This window comes from Maniola jurtina, chromosome 10 (genome assembly GCF_905333055.1).
Source record: "Maniola jurtina chromosome 10, ilManJurt1.1, whole genome shotgun sequence".
NCBI classification, from domain to species: domain Eukaryota; kingdom Metazoa; phylum Arthropoda; class Insecta; order Lepidoptera; family Nymphalidae; genus Maniola; species Maniola jurtina.
Genome location: NC_060038.1, coordinates 10,613,106 through 10,635,981, shown reverse-complemented (window position 1 = coordinate 10,635,981; position 22,876 = coordinate 10,613,106). Strand labels below are relative to the sequence as shown.

General features: G+C 36.1%; 1 protein-coding gene across 1 annotated transcript in view; it reads right to left on the bottom strand.

Annotated features, from left to right (window-relative positions):
- The window catches only part of LOC123868847 (homeotic protein proboscipedia), a 73,980-nt gene extending 51,874 nt beyond the window's left edge, over window positions 1-22,106 (bottom strand). Inside the window, exons 1-2 of the mRNA XM_045911492.1 lie at window positions 21,869-22,106; window positions 4,941-5,584 (exon numbers count right to left, since the gene is read on the bottom strand). Coding sequence (XP_045767448.1) covers window positions 4,941-5,421 — 481 coding nt within the window. The 5' untranslated portion in view covers window positions 5,422-5,584; window positions 21,869-22,106. The remainder of the gene's footprint in view (window positions 1-4,940; window positions 5,585-21,868) is intronic.
- Window positions 22,107-22,876: the final 770 nt, after the last annotated feature.

Genomic DNA, 22,876 nt, shown 5'->3' with positions numbered 1-22,876 from the left:
AGGTTTGGACTGATTGCTGATGAGTCAGTTAGTGAGTCATTCTTTTTCTTGAGATTGGCATTAATCCTATAGTACAAGATAATTAATTTCAGTTTTTACTCAGCTGTAGGACCTATAAAAACTTTTGTTACTCGAAAACAGCTGCGTGTGTGCAAAATTACGTGCACTTTTTCCAAAGCTATTTTGATTGGAATAAAGCTTATAAAATTGAGTCGGTATCACACGTCAATCAACCGCGAGCAAATTGAGACAGTGTAAAAATAATGCTTTCATATTAAAGATGAATCGAAATGATCGATCGAGGCAGGGCGTTCGTTTTAATTTCGATTCCCGAGATAGGCCCGGAGGCGTGGCCGTGTGAACGATTTGTTTCATGTCCCTAGATGCCTACCTTTTGCAGAAGACAAAGGGTCTTTACTAGGAGACTATTCTGTACGACTGGTTTGGCTGGCTACGCAATTTTAAGTTGTCTATTTGTTATTAATCTTTTTTGCTTTTACTAATTTATCAGATGTTTTGGTTCCATAACATCTAACACTAAGTACATATTTAGGCAAGTGACCGCCCGCAACTTTGGACCTTATTCATTATCTAAAAGGAACCTCTGTGCTTTATTTCAGCTTTCTAGGTCTAAAGGTTTAGGCGTTGATGAGACAGACAGTGAGTGAGTCAGGACTTTTCTTTTCATTGTATGAAATGAACTAAATGAACTCATATCAAATACAAAGCACGAGTAACACTTTTATAATTCAAAGCAGATTTTGTTATGGTGCCTGACTCTACTTTCTTGACTTTGCATCTAAGATTGTAAGCAATTTCGAAGTAATTTTTAACTATCCGCGATAAATTCTCTTACTAAAGCAAAAACCTGATAAACCATTTAAATCAAACCCTATATATTTTTTATGCTCCAGTATAAAAACATTTAGAAATTGGCAATTTAATAATAAGTTTTTTCTCAGCAACACAAGCAAGCATTGCACAAAAAACATTACACGCAAAGAGACAAGGTAGAGAGCGAAAGTGTTATTAGATTACCTTACCAAACCGTATTAGCTTGTAACCGAAACATTGATGGAATATTATTCTTTGTTTGTTGGTTTATGGCAGATATTATGTATACCTATTGCTGGCGAGCTACTGGAGATTGTTAAAATTAAGAAGAGCAATTCAAAAGTTGGAAGACAAGAGAATCGTGGCAACGAAACGTCGCATAAGTCGCAGCCACATAAGAGAATCAGTCAAAACTTACTAAATCCAATATCCAAGTTGAACACAAAGCGTCTGGCTGCAGCGAGCGCCGTGCATCGCTCGATATCGGTGACAGTGACGGATTACCCCGGCTCACTGCTACCTCGCTATCTTACTATTATCAAAAGAATAGACCCGAATACGGATGCGCGAATTCTGATAGGGCTTACTCAAATTTTATGGATAACAATCATTTTTAATTGAGGATTTTTAGATTAGTATTTCGATCAGAAAAATTAACTCTACATAATCTTTTATAGAGTAAGGACGGCGAGAATCCGGTGTTTGACTAGTCAAATCAGTATCTTTTTATCAATAGTCAAAACACGTGCTTAGAATGCGAGCTCCTATGAAATACGGGCTGTGACGTCACAATGATTTGACGTGCTTTTTAAGTTTAATCGATAATTTAAAATAGTTGTACTCTTAAAACTTGCAAAGGACGTGGATTTTAGGTATTTCGGAAGACTCTCTAGCTAGTTAATAGTCATAGAGAATTAATTTGTTTTTGATATAGGCAAATATTGTATTACGTAGCTACAGGGGCAGTTTTAAATTCTTAGATAGTCACGATATGAATGTAAAAATGAAAGAAAGTCTACTTTATTTTTTAACAAATGTTTATTTACCTGAATATGTACCTACCTAGATTAAAATAAATTCGTCTACCTAGTCTTTAATAATATGGATAAAACATGGAAGTTTCAGTCATAAACTTATTTCAGTTTTAGCTATATTTACTCATAGGACAGGCCTGTTTCCGTTTTCCACAGCTATTGGGATGACAGACTGACGAGACGAGAGACGAGTTGTCAAATATTTTAAAGGAAAGTAAACAAGGAATACGTAAACGAAAGAAATTTCCTTTTGCATCACTCTTTCTATATGCCTATACTTGGATGAATTAATCCAAGTATAGAGATCATAGTGATATGGTATACCTACCTACCTACGTACGTACTACTATTTCTTAAATCTATCTAACTGTACATCTCTAGCATGTATGTTTTATTTCTAAAGAGCCTTTATACAGAGCAATGGCGTTTATTTCCTCTTGTTTGCCGCATCTGGCCAACGCTGGCCAGATTTGCAACTAATTGTAGGTGTTCATACAAATATCTAAAGGATCTTGGCTAAATAACGGTTACACATTCGCCGGTGGCATTTGGCGAATGCATTGGTCCATTGAGTCAGCATTATCATTATCATTATCAACTGATAGACTACTTATGCCGCCCGAATCCAGCGGTTCCAGGCGGAGGTCGCCATTCTAGTACCTTAGGACCTCAAGGTGTACCTACAGGGTTTTCGAATTATGTGCCCTATCCATTGCTTCTTCAGCATCGCAACCCGTTGCGCTGTCGCTTACTGTGGTTCCTATAGATCTCATTTCTAATTTGATCACTTAGAGAAATTCCAAGCATTCTTTCAATAGGTCTATAGTTAGCGACCCTGCCTCGAATCCATTGAGTATTGGAGCCTAAGGCTGAGATCTATAGAGTGCACTTGGACTTTGCTCAGACTTATAACACTGTTAAAACGAGACAGCGTTATACGGCTGGCATAAATAAATCAGTCTCGTTTTAACTGAAACTTAAGTCTAAGCAAAGTCAAAGTGCGCTCTATTTATTTCAAGACTTATCTTTATATGTAAGTAACTTCGCATAATAAAAGTATGTTTTCATAGTAGGTTCGGGGCATACCGCGCGTCATGCTAATGTGTTCAATACTGGAGCTCGGCCTCCCGGCGCGCACAGTGGGGTGCGGCTTCTGTCCAACACGGCGTTAATCGTACTCAAATATGAAAATATTGCTTCAACACGATTACAGAAGAAAAAACAACCATTCAAGGTGTTTATGGATCAAATTATAGGGAAATTGACGAGGCGTACGAGTGTGTCACCTTGTCCTACTTTTATGTTGATTACCTACAGACTATACTTTTATTTTTTTCTTCTGATCGCTTACAATTTTATTGGTACAAATAAAAAAAATTAACTTATGTGTATGTTTTTTCTCTTTATAAAGACTAACAGTTTTAAATTTTAACAATCTCAATACCGGTACAAACCATGGTGCTAGAACTAAGTCTTTGACAAATTCTTCAATCATTACGAGTAAACTGTGAATAAAAAACCACCGTTACAACCGCCTGTTTAATTTTGATTGGTATTGAGTAGGATTACTTTAAAAGGTAGGTATTTAAAGCCTAGGTAGTAAGGACCTAGGCAACTGGCAAGGAGTGCAAGCTGCTACGGGATGGGGATTTAATGTACCCACACATTAAAAAGCATCCATGGAATATTCAAATTACGTTCTAGGTTCCTTAAGTACCTACCTTAAAAGTTATTTAAAAAAAAATTAATTAAAGTAGTTGAACAATTAAATTTCCTACTTTAAAAGTAATTGAAAAATTAAATATTATACCCAGTTAAATAGTTTTTACAAGAAGTAGGTGCCTAATAGACGTTTAACATGACGTATGGGCCAGGTGAGGTCATATTCCCATGGCTGACGGATGATGATGGATCATGCCACTCGCGCTTTGTTCTGAATCGCGACAAATTTGGGGTCATCCCGTCTTTATGCTATTGTTTGATGTGTGATTGTGCAAAAATATAGGGAGCACTTTTAATGTAGATTTTTTATTGATTGGTTTGTTCAATTTGTGTCGAAGTGCTTAGTGTCGAAAAATAATTTGTTTTATTACTAGTGTAAATCTTGACTCAGCTAAAAATGCTCTGTTATTATTATTTATATTTTGCTATACCCTAACAGGGTCTCATATTATGTACGTCATGTTTCGCTTGCAAGTAGATACATGTGAAACACAAAAATAAAGAGTAAAGAATTAAAGAATGCAGTAAAATTGCCTTATGTGGTCGTGATGTCATAATTGACTAAATTGCCTGGAATTGAGAAATATTTGTCGTGTAAAGCGTACCTTAACTTATCTAGCACGTCAAATTTTGTCGTTTCCTTAGAATAATAACCCGGGTAGTAAGACTCGTAAGTATTACTTATTTTATTTCTAGTCTCAGCTTCAAACTTTGTTAAAGGATAAAACTAGTCTTGCTTAAAAGGTTTTTGCTGTAATATTCTTGAAAAGAGTAAAGTTTGCTTTAAAGTAAGTAGGTAGTACTTACTGGACGTATAAAATTATGTTCTAAAATGTTCTCACTTATAATTTGTGTTCACGGTGCATATCGAATATTCCGCGCCGTTACACGTCGCGGCGCGGCGGAGGTTGCTGGCTTGGATAATACCACCACGATACCACTCCCACACAACCGAAAACAGTTCAAGACACGAGACGTCGTCGCGCCATACAATTCAATAAATTTCGGAGTAATTTGATGTTCATTACAGAAACTCTGGGACCGTGAACCAGAATACAATGGATGAATGGCCATTTGTTGCTGCTGTTGAAAGGCACAATAATAATTCTTATGTTATTCACGCAGCAGTTAGGAGCACTTACAAAACGAAGCAGTCCATTCTACTATGAGAACTATGAATTTTGTTTCACGATCTTTTCGCAATTTTGAGATACAATACTTAGGACGAAAATAATTTCGTCAAATTTTTCCACTCTATGGAAACTAGGTATGAGTTATATATTCATAGTTCTCATATAGTTTTGTATTAAACTACTGTAGGTATATAAAAAGAGAAGGAACACCACTCACCTTGTTGACTACTTTTTCTAGTTGTTTTTTTCTCTTTCATCCAAGGGTACTCGGGGACGTTCAGGCCGCCACCAGGCGATGGAAGGTCCGGGGCATATCCGGGAGGTGTGTGCTGCGGACTTAATTCACCTCCTCCCAGCTGCGGCAGCGCCGTCATGAACTCCGCCATCGACGGTTGACTATTAATGAAACCAGTCTCTGTACAAGTTTCGAGCATAGGATGGGGTGCTCCGGCGGCGGTTACCGCTGCCAGCCAAAATCCGTTGCCCCCATGCTCCATCCGAGGATGGTCCTGTCCCGGAGCGGGCCCCATCGGCGGCGTGTTCCTCGTCTTCACCACGAACTCCTCTTCCATGTCATCGCGGACCCCCATTCCGATTCTTGCTGCTTGCTTTCCTCTCACGGGGAACTCTTCGCATTTTATTTTGCGGATCAAAGGGTTACTGTCAAGTGGCAGCGCGGTATTGCATATCTCTTGCATCGCTGCCGGTGTCACCCAATCGCGCAATCACTCATGTATGGATACACTTTTTCGTTTCGCAGCATGTGCTAGCATTTTCATTAGCATGAGGACTTGTTTTGTGTTTGTTGTCTGTTTAAACTAATGTGTATTGCACAGACCCGCAACTGCAGCATAATGGAACCTGGAATATGGGAAAAATGCTTGTTATTCTTTTTAATAAACCAGAATTCAATAAATCATCTCAGGACTCTCAAGTCTCTATATCTATTTAATTTTTCACCAGGTTTTCCTGCAGTTTACCATTTTTATTTTTGAAAAAAGTTTTTTTAAGCTTTGCCAAATACAACTTGAAGCACGATTCGTCAAGGCATCGCAATGAATAAAAAACATGTAAGATGTAAGAACTTAATCGTTCAATGTTTCAAATAAAGCTGTATTAAATGTAATCGGAGGAAGGCCGCTTCGTGGTTATTTCCATGTTATTTCCCAATTATTCGCGGACGTTCGACATTACAGCGGTTTTGTGTAGAATAATTTAAGCGCTCCAGCCGTGATGAGCGCGGGTAAATGAGTGCTTAAAATTGTTTATTGTAATTTAGCGACCATCATGGAGTGTATAGCACGTAATGACGACTCAACAATAAAGTTATTAAAATTGTCATGAACTCCACTTGGTATGAAACGACGAGTAGATACCTAATGCTCGACTGTTCCGATGAAAATATGCAAAAATTATACTGTTCAGCCTGTTCAGTTAATAAATAAATTTATGTTTTTGTGTTTGTTATTTTTATAATTTTAATTAAGTACTTAAAGTTTTTATATGAACTGCGCAACCTACTATTTTATTTAGATCGAGCTCTATTATTTTCTCTATGAGGTCTTCGCAGTATTTTTTTCAGCAGGGACGTTTTATTAGTCTGCTTGAGTCTTTATTAGACTTGATTATGATTTGCAGTGATTACATATTTTTACAACATGCAATTGATTAACCATTCACGTGAACATACAATACACCTACTTAACATTCTTTATACAACTAAAAATATAGTTTTCCCTTTTAGTTGAACATTCATGACCAGTTACCTACCTAGGTGTAGATCGCCGATATGTTGTACCCCTGTAACCCTAATAAAAGTACCTAGTGAATTCGGAAAATGTTTGCGAACCCACAGCTTCGGATGCTGAATGTCAATTAAAATTCAAACCACGTACGAAATACGATTTTTTCCACTGGAATTTGCGGCGCGCCCGCGAGGTATGGCGTGATCGCGCCTTTTTTGTTTTATTTTATTTTTTCCAAACTGGAACGGCTGGCGGTTAAACCTATTTTAATGTGTATGGGTTGCTCTTTCAAATTAAAATTCTCTGTACGTTTTTATGAATGGACAATGAAATGTAATTTCCTTTTGGGGGGATAATTTTTTTCGGAGTGTATTATGTTTGTTTCATCACTCATGTGTCTTGTTGGTATTATTTTGTTATGCATTGGTGTTGAAAAATTGTTTTACTGACTGTTTTTGTTTTTGATAAAGCTGGAACTTTGCACCTGCTTGGAAGAAGTCCATACTAGTTTATCCATAGAATTTTTTAGGGTTCCGTACCTCGAAAGGAAAAACGGAACCCTTATAGGATCACTTTGTTATCTGTCTGTCTGTCTATCTGGCTGTCTATCTGTCTATCTGTCTATCCGTCCGTTGGTCCGTTCGTCGTGTCTGTCAAGAAAACCTATAGGGTACCTACTTCCCGTTGACCTAGAATCATGAAATTTGGCAGGTAGGTAGGTAGCACAAGTAAAGGAATAAATCTGAAAACCGTGAATTTGTGGTTACATCACAGAAAAAATAATTAAAATGTGTTTTAATTTTCTAAGTAAGATAAACCAAGTGGGGTAGGTATACCAAGTGGGGTATCATATGAAAGGGCTTTACTTGTACATTCTAAAACAGATTTTTATTTATTTTTAAGCATAATAGTTTTTGATTTATCGTGCAAAATGTCGGAAAAATACCCGAGTACGGAACCCTCGGTGCGCGACTCTGACTCGCACTTGGCCGGTTTTTTTTGTGTTGCAAGGGAAAGTCAAAGGCACCAGAGAACGTGGCAGATCGTCCATGAGATGGACGGATCAAATAAAAGCCTCAATGAAAACCCCATTTCACGAGTGTGTAAGACTTAACATTTAGCTAGTATTCAATGTCGCCGCGTCGCGCAGCGCAGCTCAATAGTGCCTTGGGATCTTTATGTTAATGAAATCTATGAACTTAAAGGCCTTTGTAAAGTTTATATTACAGTTAATATTATGAGATTGATGTCAAGATTGTCCAGTGATCAAGCGTCAGCAAGCAGAGTTCAAGGAAGGCTATGATTAAGTGTCTATTGCGCTGTCCACAAGGCTGTGGTATAGGTAGCTACTTACCTCACAAGGTTTGTTATGTAATACATTATACCTACAGCATAATCAAGACAATTCAATTAAATTATGATGTGCTGCGTCAGATGATATTGATTGAGGAGTTGGCAACAAAACGATAGTAAATATATCACGAAACTAATTTTTACAGGAGGTGCAAAAAACTAAATGAATATGTACCGTACCTAATTGTATCGTTTTGATCGGAATCACAAACTTTAGGCTATTTTTAGCACTGTTTTAGGCCTTTTTGCTTGGAAATGACTTTAGGTTTGTATTCAGTGTGCCAAAAATGTCTGGATACAGAAAAAAATACTTTGATCAGAAGTGTAACTAGGTTACTAAGTATCTACCTACATACAGCATATTGTTCGCCTGCTCTTCGATTTGCCGGTTCGAGTGGGAAATTCCTATTGCTACCAACGACTGGCAAAATGTTCGAGGGCAAAAGTCATGGTTTTACCTCAAGTGACCTCAATCAATCTTCCGTTTAGTTATTTAATAGTAACACTATGTGTGATGACATTCTTTACATAAAAAAACAATGGTGATTAGTGGTTCAGTGAAGACTGAAGGAGGACTTCATACCTAGGTACGTTACACGTGTAGCTAAACCAAAATTATAATTTTTTACTTTTTAGTGTTTGTGATTTTTGAAGTCGGTTTTATTTTTCTTTTGAAAATTTTGTGACAACAGAAATCAAGATCTTGTAGGTACCTAGTTAATTCCAAATGAGTAGTAGGTACCTACAGTTATCTAAAATTCAGGTAAATTAATTTGAGGTAATTTTTTAGAAATCTTTGTCTGACTCCACGAGGTTGACACTTTAAAATTTCCCAAGCTGTGTAGCATTTCCCTCTTGTTTTTTGCAAGGGTGTGGGTTTACGCCGCGTTTCACTTTAGCTCCCTCGAGGGGGGCCTTTAAAAACGCATAAAATGGAGAACATAGCCTACTTATGAATTTGTTTATGGCTCCCACTTTCAGAACGACATTTCACTCAAATCTCGGAGCTTAGGAAATGACAATATTTCTAATTTAGTGGGTATAAACCTTTATTGATATGACTGTGAATGATTGAATGAAATGCGTAACTTTGGTATAAAGTTTTACATGTGTAGTAGTAGAGTAGTACTTAGTCCATAGTTATGGACGTACTGGCTTGTAGTGGCGGGCACAAGCCTAGCTTTGTTGCTGACTGCACCTAACATAAAAGTTATCTAGTTACAACAATAAACCCTATAGACTGTTCATTAATTTATTTGTATCTGGCATAGGTACCTTTAAGATAGAATAGATGATAGAAATATGAATTATTCGAAAATAAGAATTTATACTTGTATTATACAAAAACCTTTGACCTTGACCTCTAAATATGACGTCCAACTTAGAGTCTAGTCAGATTTGAGACTAGAAATACCTACCAGTTTTAGCCATCCCAACCTCAACCCATAGCTGTTGAGGCTTGTACCTACTACCTACCTTACCTACCTACCTACCTACTATAGTTGGTCCGCGTAAGTTTAAAGATCCGGTAGAAACTCTTTGATAAAGTAGGTGGTAGTAGAAAAAGCAGCTTAGGTACATAATATGTCCTACCCTGGGTTGCAAGCTATCTTTGTACTTTCGTTAGAATCGGTCAAACGGATGGGGCGTGAAAAGTTAGCATACCTTCAGACATATTATTAGAATGGAAGTATGGATTAGGTAACCTATCTATTTCAGTTAAAGTTACGTCACTAGTCAAATTAAACATGCCTATTTAGCATGAATTTGGTTGTTGAAAAGTTCAAGTAGGTAGGTAAATAACATCTGCGTGACAGTTCGGGTCACGACTGGCCGCCACAACTAGTGGTTAGGGCCCAATTTGCCCGTAACGATTTCCTCTTCGGGGAATAGAATGGCGTGCGGCCGCCCACTGGCTGCTATGTATATTTTACATAAATCAATAAGGTAGGTACGTATAAGCGTATTCTACGGCTTTAGTCTTTATAGAAGTAGGTATAGAAATGTACTACATGCGCACAAGGCGACCTACCTCAATCCCTTAGCTTCCAAATTAACAGGTCTAAATCTAAGAAGTGTTAATTATTCTTTTTTAACCCCCGACCCAAAAAGAGGGGTGTTATAAGTTTGACGTGTGTATCTGTGTATCTGTGTTTCTGTGTATCTGTCTGTGGCATCGTAGCGCCTAAACGAATGAACCGATTTTAATTTACTTTTTTTTGTTTGAAAGGTGGCTTGATCGAGAGTGTTCTTAGCTATAATCCAAAAAAATTGGTTCAGCCGTTTAAAAGTTATCAGCTATTTTCTAGTTTTCTTGTAGAAAAGAAGGTTAGATAACCCTTAGGTTCATAATATTCAAGTGTCAATTGACAAAATGTCAAGCTGTCAAGATGGACGTTGCCTAGATATACATAATTATTTATTTGAAAATGATTTGTCGGGGGTGTTGAAAATTTTTAATTTACACTTGTTGCAAGGAACAATTTGAAAGGATTGACAATACATTTAGACCTATTACCTATTCCTATTTCATTTTAGTTTGGGTACAATAAATAGAGTTAGGTATCTACTATTTAGGCACAATGTAAAATTTTCTACTGTAGGTAAATTTGATTCTTGTATATAATCTTATCTACTTATAAAATTTTAGAAGGCTTGATCGGAAAACATTTTATTACCTAATAGATAGATACCCTACGTTTTCGCAGCTCAAAAAAGCAATTTGATAACAAATTAATTTTCCTTGTATTTTGTACAACATGGAAAAACACTCACTAAGTATAGGTACACCTTCAATTCTAAATAGATATCTAACTTTTGTCTTAGTGAAATATCAAAAGTTAAAACATCGCTGTTTTGATTGTCTCTACCAAGAAATATAATTTGCTAACTGCAGGCAGTCACATAATGAATACGGTATCTGGAGTAGACAATTGGACATCGAGGAATTCTGCTGATAGAATCAGTGGCGCCAGCCTCATGTCATTGTCTAATACAATATAATTCCCACGCGATGCGATGGCCACATAAAGAGTAATCGTAACTGAGCTTATAACGCCTACAACATCCTTCAGTCGCTTACCTACGTTACAATAAACCCAAACATTAGTCAACGCCTATTTTAAAAGAGAATATTTTTTCTAACCAAAGGACCTTGAGTTATTTTGATCAAATTCCTCAAAATCCCTCAACAGTGTTTAAAATTATGCTATACTACAATAGATGATACCTACTCGCGACTTAGGTAGTCCGCTTGGGTTTAGGTTTTTTAAAAATCCCGTGGGAATTCATTGATTTCCCAGGATAAAAAGTTGCCTTTGTCAATTTCAAGCATTTCATCAAAGGCAAGCTATTTCATGTAAATCGGTAAAACGGGATGGCTCATAAGAATCCCGTAAGGATTCTTTGATTTTTCAGGATAAAAAGTAGCCTATGCCGTCACCGGGATGTACCTACCAAAGCTCACTCTGTACCAGATTTCACCAAAATCGGTTAAACAGTTGAGCCGTGAAAAGCTAGTAGACAGACAGACAGACAGATAGACACACTTTCGCATTTATGATATGATAAGGTTAGGATGATAACAGTGCTCCAATTTTTTTACATCTACCTACCTGGCTGACCCACCCCAGTTTCGCACGGAAATTCTCACACCAAAAACTAGCAGGGAGAAATTTCGCCGATTTCACAGTGACTTAAGTCTGAGCAAAATCAAAGTGCACTCTATAGATCTAACTTAAGACCTAGCGATTAGAGCTCTAGGTACGTTGATAGGCAGTTTCACTTTTTATTTAAAAAGATGATTGAAATATGGGAAAATTTTGTGTCCTAGGTAGAAAAAATAAAAAGGATAAAATATCTTAGTTTTCAAAAAGTTATAACAGTGTCGTATGCTTGAGGTTTCCATACTATGTAACATGTATCGTGGAGAGTATAAGTAAAACAAGTGTAAATTAAAAATTTTCAACACCCCCGACAAATCATTTTCAAATAAATAATTATGTATATCTAGGCAACGTCTATCTTGACAACTTGACATTTGTCAATTGACACTTGAATATTATGAACCTAAGGGTTATCTAACCTTCTTTTCTACAAGAAAACTAGAAAATAGCTGATAACTTTTAAACGGCTGAACCATTTTTTTTGGATTATAGCTAAGAACACTCTCGATCAAGCCACCTTTCAAACAAAAAAAAGGAAATTAAAATCGGTTCATTCGTTTAGGCGCTACGATGCCACAGACAGATACACAGATACACAGATACACAGACACACAGATACACAGATACACACGTCAAACTTATAACACCCCTCTTTTTGGGTCGGGGGTTAATAAAATGAAGTCCCGTAAATATCTAGCTGTAGCCTACCGATCACTAATGTACTAAGTAAATAGAACAAGTGAGATAGAACAAGGGAGGTGACCTATTCAAAATTAAACTTGCAAATGAGAATGTTCCATACGAAGAAATTAGTAGGTAGGCTTGAGACGCTTCAAAACACATTGCGCATTTCATTACGTTCTTATTAAATACGAGTTGGAATAATAAGTTTTCCATCTAAAGAGAAAATCTCCATATGTGAAGCCGTGGGCGCATTGGAAACTCCATTAGAAATTATCTCAGAGTCATCGTTGGAACTTGTATTTGTGCCTTACAATTAACTTTCTAATCTATCTCTTGCACCAAACAAAAACTGCATACATAATGCTTTTTATTATGTGTAGTAATTTAAAATATTAATCTCGTAATGTTAAAAGTACGCCTATTGGTGTGCTTTTTTTTTTCTTGCGAGTATAGTTTTACTGCATGGCGTTTTGCTTATTTTATTAACTTAACAAATGCACGGGTAGGCACTACCTATCGTGAATTATTTCTGCTCTACCTAATTAGGTACTTGTATAGGCAAACTTTCAAGATAACTCTGAATAGCATAAAACTAATAAAATCAGCAATAGTATTTTGGGTCATTAAGTCAGATGGCATCCCGCACAGTTTTCATTGTTTGAAAGAGCCAGTTCACCTCCCTAAACTAGCGGCACGCTATGATGGCCGGTTTGACGTTTGTCCGCTCATGAAGTTCCGTATTAATTGATAACGACTTTGAAGGAAATAATTGTATTACTTTATTGACGATAGTGATGTGCAGAGATTCATAAATTTTATCGAATGTAGTTTTAGGTTTAGGACTCAAAATTTATTTATTAAATTGATTTCTTAAATGTATACAAGTGTAGAAAAATCAGTTTGCACCATTTAAGGGGTGAATGTACTTGTGAATATGAACAATTTTCACTATGTGGACAAACCTCTGAAATCGCAAAAAAATATCAATAAATTTTTAAAAATGGAATCTAATACGATCGTCACATAGGATCGCTGGCTAGCACAACTACTACCTCCGACAAACTCGCGTCAATGCTCAATGCAAAACAAAGCAGTTTCGAATTGACGTTGCTTCGAAAAGTATAAACTGTCAGTGCAATGCGATTGTGATATAGTTTTGACCTGGCTTTGGATTTCAAATATTGATACTGCATTACTGTTGACCCTTGCTCGTTAATTTGGACTCTGTTCAAGCCCTTTGTTGTGGATTTCGTCGATATGACCGAACGTACGCAGAGAACTGTTCTAAATAGTCAGACACGTGAGTTCGTAATACGCCTTCGTAACTATTTCGATCGTGAAGCTCAAAATGGAGGGCCAATTTTACCTATAACGTCAGTGGTTGAACGCGTAGCTGATGCGCTTAATATTGGACAACGAACTGTTAGACGGATAACTAAAAAAAAATATGGCGAGACTGGCACAGAAGAAAATAAACTTCACACACCAAAAAAGAGAAAACGAGCAAAACCAGTCGTAGGCATCGATAGCTTTGATGCCGATGCTATCCGAAGACATGTTTACGGCTACTATTTACAGAAGGAATATCCAACAAGAAAAAAGTTGGTGCATTCACTGAAGGAAGCTGGATTATTCTTCGGTGGGGAAAGTTCTTTAACGAAGATTTTGAAGACCATTGGATTTCGATACAAAAAATGTAACAAACGCAAAATATTGATGGAAAGATTTGATATAGCGATGGCAAGGTATACTTTTTTACGGCAAGTGAAAGAAATCAAAAATTGGCAAAATGTTGTGTTCTTGGATGAAACATGGCTTAATGCTAACCATACTGTAGGCCGTTCTTGGAACGATGACACAGCAGCATCTACTTCCAAAGTTCCTGTAGGAAAAGGATCGCGACTTATAATTTGTCACGCCGGAACCATCAACGGGTTTGTCGAAGGTTCTCTCATGGCTTTTGCGTCAAAAACCACTGGAGACTATCATGAAGACATGAATGGAGAAAAGTTTACTGAATGGTTTACCTCAATGTTGTGTAGCCTCCCTGAACCATCTATTATAATTATGGACAACGCCCCATACCACTCGATGCAAATTGACAAGCCACCTGCCCAATCCCAAAAGAAAGCTGATATCGTCGCATGGCTTCGTAAAAATGGCGTAGATGCAAACATGAATATGTTAAAAGCGGAATTAGTACGTCTTTTAAAAGAAAACAAACCAACCAAGATCCGATACGTCATTGACGAAATAGCATTAGAACATGGGCACAGAGTTATACGGTTACCGCCTTACCATTGTGAGTATAATGCGATTGAGTTGGTGTGGGCTCAAATTAAGGGATATGCTGCAAGACACAATACAGAACCACCATTTACCACAAAAAAAAATGCTAAAATTATTAGAAGAAGCTTGTGAACATGTGACTAAAGGAGACTGGGAAAAGGTTGTGAATAGAACTGTTAAATTAATAAGGGAAGATTATGAAAGAGATGTGAAAATAGATAATATTATAGAAAACGAACATATAATTATTAATGTATGTGATGATAGCAGTGACGACAGTGAAAATAGTAGTATGGACGAATCTGATTAATTATGGCCTTTTGTGGCACCTTTTTTGGTATCTTTTGTATTCATATGTTTCTCGTGTGCATATAAAGTATGTATATTCATTTTCGTTCAAATATTCAGATCGTTCAAATAAATTAAATAAACATATACATTTTTGTTTTATTAAACCTATTTAATCAGGTACAAAAACAAAACTTAATTGTTTTTTGTTCGAGAATAAATTGACATTCCACATCACTATTGTAATGTGTCAAACCGGCCATCATAGCGTGCCGCTAGTGTAGTAGGTATTTTCCGAATTCCCATCACTACGTAAGTATAATTTTTTGAGCAACGATCTCTTTGTATTTTGTAATTGTAAGTGAAGTTAGCAACATGTCAAGTTGTATCTAAACATTTGACTTAGGGTAATTATTCTGATGACCCAAATACACAGTTAGTTGAAGTACGTACGTATCAAAAGGACGTGATATCTACCTACGTGATGGCTATTACCCAGGCTACGATCCACATGTACAATGTAAGATTGGGTCTAAGGTAGGCTACGATTCAAAATTCAAAATTCAAAATTCAAAATGTTTTTATTCAATTAGACTTTTACAAGTTCTTTCGAATCGTCAAAAGCATCTACCACTGGTTCGGAATGCCTTTCCTACCGAGAAGAACCAGCAAGAAACTCGGCGGTTGCTCTTTTCAAAGATTTGATATACAATATTATGATGACCATATGCCCATTGTAAGATTAAGGTTAATATTTCGAAGGCTACCAGAAGTTAGTATATACTTGCATAGAAATGTACAGAAAATAAGTAAAACACAACTGTATATAATCTTAGGAAACTACAGTTTAAGACCGTATTAAGTAAGAAGTTATAAACTATGAAGTTACTAGTAAGTAGGTACAGCAGCAGCAAGTAGGTATGTTCACTTGATTGATGGACGTCAATGGTCGTCACAAAGTTAATCAGTTGGTTATAACTTGTCAAGCAGCTTATTAACTTTCTACAGATACGGCCGTATAATAGTTTTTGCAGGACTACTCAATTTATAGAGAGAGAGCCAGTGCGTGCCAGACCTTCGTTATTTTATAAAGACAGAAAGTTTCTAGACGCGTATTGTCCCTAACACAGCGAGGAACGATCAGCGACTATAAAGTTGGGATCATGTCTTTGGGAGATACAACAGGTTATAAACAACAGGTAAAAGGTAATAAAGGTGTAAAAAATCTCACGTCAAAGTATTAGGACTCATTTTTTTATATTTTCATCGAAATAGTATTAGCCATCACGTCATGCATTGCATGCATGAAGAAAATATTAAAAATATTAGACCAAGTTATACTTTGACATAAGTTTTTTACATATTTATTACCTGTTATATTCCAAAAGCATCCTGGTTCCAAACTTCATAGTCGCTGATCGTTTCCCCCTGTGTGGGAGACAATACGCAGAGAAACTTTTAACTTTTATAAAATAACGAAAGTCTGGCACGCGCTGGCTCTTAGTCCATTAGTAGCCTTCTTATGCCTACTTCTATTTTTGTCTTTGCAAATACCAGTTTATGATAACGGATACCTTATTATGTTTTTTATCTGGGCAGTCAGAAAACCTTCACAAGCTCCAATCTCTTCCATCAAATCTATTCAATCTTCTATACAAAAATTTACAGTAGATACCTTCTTAGGTACCTACCTAGTGAGATGATGATTTTAATATTTTTTAACTTAAAAGTTAAATGTATTAAGTAATGAATTAACTTGAATTTCATGGAGGACAAACTTGTGTCTCCTAAGTCAGAACTCCCTGTAACGAGTTATTAGGTACAATATCTTTTGGGCTTACATATACATACATACTTAAGACGTAATCTGCTCTGCCTCATTCTAAAATGCCATAGGTAGGTAGGTAGGTATAGGCAAAGTTGAGAAGTCAATATTAGTAAATTGTCTAACTTTCTGACAGCAAAAGCAGATCTTAGTTTACTCGTTAGAGTCTCTACTTATATTATGAGTGCCCTATTGAAGCTCACTAAATGATAATTGCAGGAAAATGTGTCTTCTAGGCTTTCAAGGGTAAAAGTTTGATAGATAGTTAGTATCAACTTACCTAGTATCTACGCTAATAGGTTTGTATTACTTAAAATGTCCTTTTTATGACCCAATTTGTTGAAAAGCATGGTACATCTAAGTACAATATACTAAAGTAACAACACTCAACAGGTTTTAATTTTCTTGTTTTTATATTTGTAACGTTTACCTATAATATTTGATATTAAACAATCAGTGATGTAATTAATATCTGTGTAACTAATAAAATGATAAAGTATCTGAGAGCGTTGTAGCGGAAGATAAAAGCCACTGGAGTTGTAAAGGATACCTACAACAACTGTGATTCGTGCATAGTGATGGATTACTAAGGGTGCGAGATGTGACGCAAGAAGCTTCTTCTCTTAAACATATCTATCTAATACTGAGTATCTACCTAATGCACTTTGTTTATAGTATTTGAAGTTAAAATTTGAGTTTCTTGTACTTACCTATACTATGTTTGATGTAGGTAGGTATACCAAATTACTTACCTAACATTTGATAAAGGTAAGTATAGGTACCTAAAGTAGGTAGGAAATGTCAGTATATGGTATCGTATCGTATGGGTTCAATACGTTGACAAAACAAGATAGGTAGGTAAGTATGTCTAACAGTGTCATGATGGATATCTAGAGAGTTAAGACTTTTACTCCCTACTTAGATACAACAAGAAAAAGCAATAATATACAAGTGTAAATTAAAAATTTTCAACACCCCCGACAAATCATTTTCAAATAAATAATTATGTATATCTAGGCAACGTCCATCTTGACAGCTTGACATTTGTCAATTGACACTTGAATATTATGAACCTAACGGTTATCTAACCTTCTTTTATACAAGAAAACTAGAAAAGAGCTGATAACTCTTAAACGGCTGAACCAATTTTTTTGGATTATAGCTAAGAACACTCTCGATCAAGCCACCTTTCAAACAAAAAAAACTAAATTAAAATCGGTTCATTCGTTTAGGCGCTACGGTGCCACAGACAGATACACAGATACACAGATACACAGACACACAGATACATAGATACACAGACACACAGACACACAGATACACAGATACACAGATACACACGTCAAACTTATAACACCCCTCTTTTTGGGTCGGGGGTTAAAAAGCAAGCATTGCAACAGGGTTAGCACTTGCTGAAACATATCGCGTTTTACACCTAATCTAGGTACTTTTTAATTTACTTTTATTTATGGATTAGGTAAGTAACTAACATGATCCAGTTAAGGTAGCAGACCTTCTAGAAACATAACATCTGTAGGTAGGTACATGTATCTAAATATAAAAAGAGAAACTGACTACGTAGCTTAAGTTCTTACAGTTCAAACCTTGGTCCAGAAACTTGATATTTTGCAAGTAGATTTTCTCTTTTAGGAGCTCACTAATAAAATAATTTTCAGTCATTCTATAAGCATTTCATGTGAGGGAAGCATTGATATAAAATTAGAATCAATGGAGGGAAGCCAATGGCAAAAGCTAGTATAGGTACCTAACTAATATGATACTGGTGGAATTATTATGACAAAGTGTTATAGCGGAAGATAGGAGTGATTCGAGTCGTAAACGTGACAACAGCCGAGATTCGTGATGGATCGCGGAGGGTGCTGAGGTCGGGAAATATTTATTTTGCTACTCTATTACCCGTATTGACGATGAAAGTTTAATAAATAAGCCAATAAAGTATTTTTTTTAGGAGACCAGATTTTCTCTGAAATTGGAATGATAGAATCTCACCTGGTACCTATTTGGATTGACTTTAACCAAAATTCAGAGCCCCAACACGTTTTTATACAGGCAGGAGCCTGTTTATCAAAGCATGATAAACTTATAAGAATGGCATACTTTAACATCGTTCATTTTTTTAAACTAAGTACCTACTTACTTAGTGTAAAAAAAATGAACCTATTTAATAGGTCCCTAATCCAAGTTACTTAAATTACTCTGAAACCAATTGCTAGATACTGATATGAATACAGAATTGAAATCTTTTGCCACATCATTGGCTTAATTGATGATCCCATAAAATTTTATTAGGTAAACACAACTCAATTTCTGCCTACCATAACCATTACATACCTAGACTATCTTTCGAGGGTTCATTAACCCTCGAAAGATAGTCTACATCAACTCGATACATGGACCTAAGTACCTAAGTACCTACCCACCTAGCTACAAACACAAAACACTACTACTTATTTCTCTAAATATTGCAAAAATCGCCCTGTGCTTTCATGATCTTAGGCAGTGCCACCAGCAGTGCTCACTGTTCAGTGCTTTAGAATGGCGTAGGTAAGTACAATTCATTGAGGTACCTACTTACCTACCTACTCGTGGTCTGCTCAATTTAAAAACAAAAATTTTCATGTGAGTCATGTGAGTGAAAATGACGCACGATTACTTACCTCTTTTAAGTTAATTTTAAGGTATTAACTTATTCTTAATTTTATATTTACCTAAGTAGGATCTTGTCGCTATAAAGATTTTATCTTTTATCGTATTTAACGCACCTACTTACTTAGCTATTTATTTTCTAGTCTTTGGAAATCATAACCTATCTTTCGATTTGACGCATTTCTATACGTGCAGGTATGTGTTCTGTACATTTGACGATGTGGTGCTCCAAGTGCACCAAGTTATCGTAGGTGCTAGTTTAGTGTATTGTGTATTGGGATGGGCGTGTTCCTCGGCAATCCGCCCAGCGACGGAGGCGGGCCCGATACGGCGTATCAGTTGCTTGTAGCTTGAATATCAAACTTAACAACGCTATATTATGTTCCTATTAGATATCTTTACAACCTCCTATCTACGCTTTAGCTCTATCATGCAAATATCACACCAAACATGGGACGAAATTGCCATTAAGTATCACCTACCTACCTATGATTAACAATGAATTTTTGCAGGGTTGTACCTAAATTTTCAAAGCACCTATCAAGAAACAATTTTTTAAATCTTGCAGGTAAGTACTTAGATACTGCAAAAAACGGGAAGGAAAATATAATCAAGTAAAACAATATGAGGAAAATATTGTCTAAAGTTTTACATTTAAGTAGGTACCCTGAAAGACAGAAAAGTAATGAAGATAAGGAAACAATGAAGTATGAATAAATACTTAATTTGTACCAGCATATCAATTCAAAAAAAGAGAAATTTTCATAACACCTAAGTACCTAAGTACCTAAGTACCTATTTACCTACCTACTTAGATAGGTACTTAACTGCATAAGAGGAAAAGTCTGGTACTGGTAAGTAGTCAATTAAATAACTTCCTAAGTAGTATGGTAGTAGGTAGGTAATTACTTGGTTATAACTTAGGTATGCCTACTTACTTACCTATTTATGATACCTAATGACAAAATTCTGTAGGACTAAACTAAGTAGGTAAGTATGTTTATCAGTAAATTATAAGAACACTAGATACGTAAGTAGGCATGGGTTCCCATGGTAAGATAAAGCTGGATGAGTAAGAAATGCCTTGTGTGTTATCATAAAAAAGTAAGTATTTTTACCTTTTGATAACATGCAGGCAGCAAGCGATAAAATTTTTAGGTCCACTTCCATCATATCGCTTAGTTTCGATTTTATAGGGTGAAAAAAATATTTTGTGAACAGTGCAAGACTTTGGTTGTTGGAAGCCCCTAACAGATACCTATCCTGCAGAGGACGTCTATCGGTTGAAGAATAGAACAAAAATGCTTTTAACTAAGTTAGCATTAAACATGTTAAATGGGTTCCTTTAAAAACAGGTTGGGATAAAAATGTTAGGTCAACTTGCACCATATCGCTTAGTTTCAATTTTATAGGGTGGACAAATTTTATTATTTTGTACCGGAAGACTAAAGTCATCGAATAGGGAACCGCTGTATTCAAACAGCGCAAGACTTTGGTTGTTGGTTGCCCCTAACAGATATCCTGCAGAGGACGTCTATCGGTTGAAGAATAGAACAAAAATGCTAAATTTTACTAAGTTAGCATTAAACATGTTTAATGCTAACTTAGTAAAATTTAGCACCCATAGCAATTTAGGAACCCATTTAACATGTTAAATGGGTTCCTTTAAAAACAGGTTGGGATAAAAATGTTAGGTCAACTTGCACGATATCGCTTAGTTTCAATTTTATAGGGTAGACAAATAAAAGTCTTCGAATACTTAGTTCATGTTGCCAGTGATGATGCACAAATCTGGGACAATATGGTCGCTAACATTATGGACCTCATAATAATATTAAGATAAGCTCAGAATCACTCAGCGGGCTATGGAACAAGCCACCTTGGTAAGCTTGAAGTTTCTCTACGGTGAATATTTAGATGGCATCAAACGAGTCGAGCCTAAGAACTAATTCCAATAAAAATTAAATAAGTAGGTAGGTACCTACCTAAGTAAGTATTTAATTGTGAAAGTTATGTGACTACTTAGGTATTTCTCTCTTGTCGTAGGCACTTACCTAAGTACTTAGGTCGTAGATTATAATTTGATTATTATAAAAGTCTAATAAGAGGCCCTCAAACATAATATTTTTAAATAAGTATTTAGGTAAGTCGTCTTCTACCAGAGTTCAGACTTTATCCCATGCTACGTGGGGTCGGCAAAACATGTCTTCTTCTTTCACTCTCTTCTGTCATCCATCAACGTATCATTTACCCCTTTTATACGCATATCCTCTTTTACGCAATCCATAATCCATTCACCTTTTCTTTTTAGTTGAGTAGGTAGGTAAGTATAGGTACCTATTACCTATTGTAATAAATAAGTACCTGTCTAGTTATGGGTAGATGGTTAACGCTCCTAGATATTACCTCATACTTTACTAAAACTACTTAGTAGGTAAGTAAGTAGGTAAGTAGGTATCACTAAAAATCGATGCGGGAACTCCAAAATATAGACTAGGTACAGGTAAGACCTGTCTATTATGGATAATTATTTATTTAGCTACACCTAGATCCTACCTATACCTCCCTATATTAATTTGAGCTTCTTTGTATCAATCAATTTCGTTATCTAAAGTGATAAGGAACTTACGATAAAAATTGACAACAAATAACATTCAAAGTAGGCACGACCAGTCCAAAACACTTTTTGTCATTATTAACTTTATTCACCACACTTCACTTCACTTATAAAATTTGTTTATAAAAACTTCCTTCAATACACTTTGATCCGTCCATGAATAAACAAAACACTAGGCGGGAGAGTCAGCAAAAAATTTTTATCAATAGATATTTTGTTATCAGTGCTTCTATCGCTATGTCAATGTGGCGTGGCGACTGTCAACTGTCTACTAAACGAATCGTCACTGCTTGCTTGCCGCCATGCCCATTTCCATACAACCTCCCAATCCAAAACATAACAAGTATGAATTTGCCAGTAAGAAAACTTACGTTCTATTTCAACGGAGTACGTTTCAAAGTGATCTCATCCTCATTGTGGACTTAGTTCCGATACCATGGACTGCGCGCCTACAAAATATATTTTGCATCCTTGTCTCTACTATAGAGTCGAAATATTCTTTGTCTCTCTTTGTTTTCATTGCAGTTTTTGGTTGTAGGAAAATTTTAAGAAAATTAGTTATATTTTTGAAAAACTGAGGTATTTGAGTAAAATATTTAATTTTTTAAATGATATTTTTAGCATTGAAACTTTAATTTCATTGACACTAATCAATCGGCTTACCCGTTGATTAGTGCCGTCTCCCTCACTCATATATTTCTTGTTTGTTTCACGTAGCACCAATGGGCCAATGGCATTTACGGAGCAACCCACCTTACTGCAGATAAACTATCGTAGAATATTGTGCTCTATCACCTGCAAATAAAGTTTAACTTTTTAGCATATAATTTCGTGTTACCGGCGTTTGTCACGCAAGAGTTCTAATTTTAAATCAAGTGTAGGCGGAGCGTTCGTGTTGGTGCTTTTATATTGAAAAACAAAATGTCTTTAAAGAAAACCTGTTTTGAGAAAGTTAAGCCTTTTATGTACAGAGGATTTAAGTTGAGCCTCGGCCGCGACATAGTACCTTTTGCGTTTGGC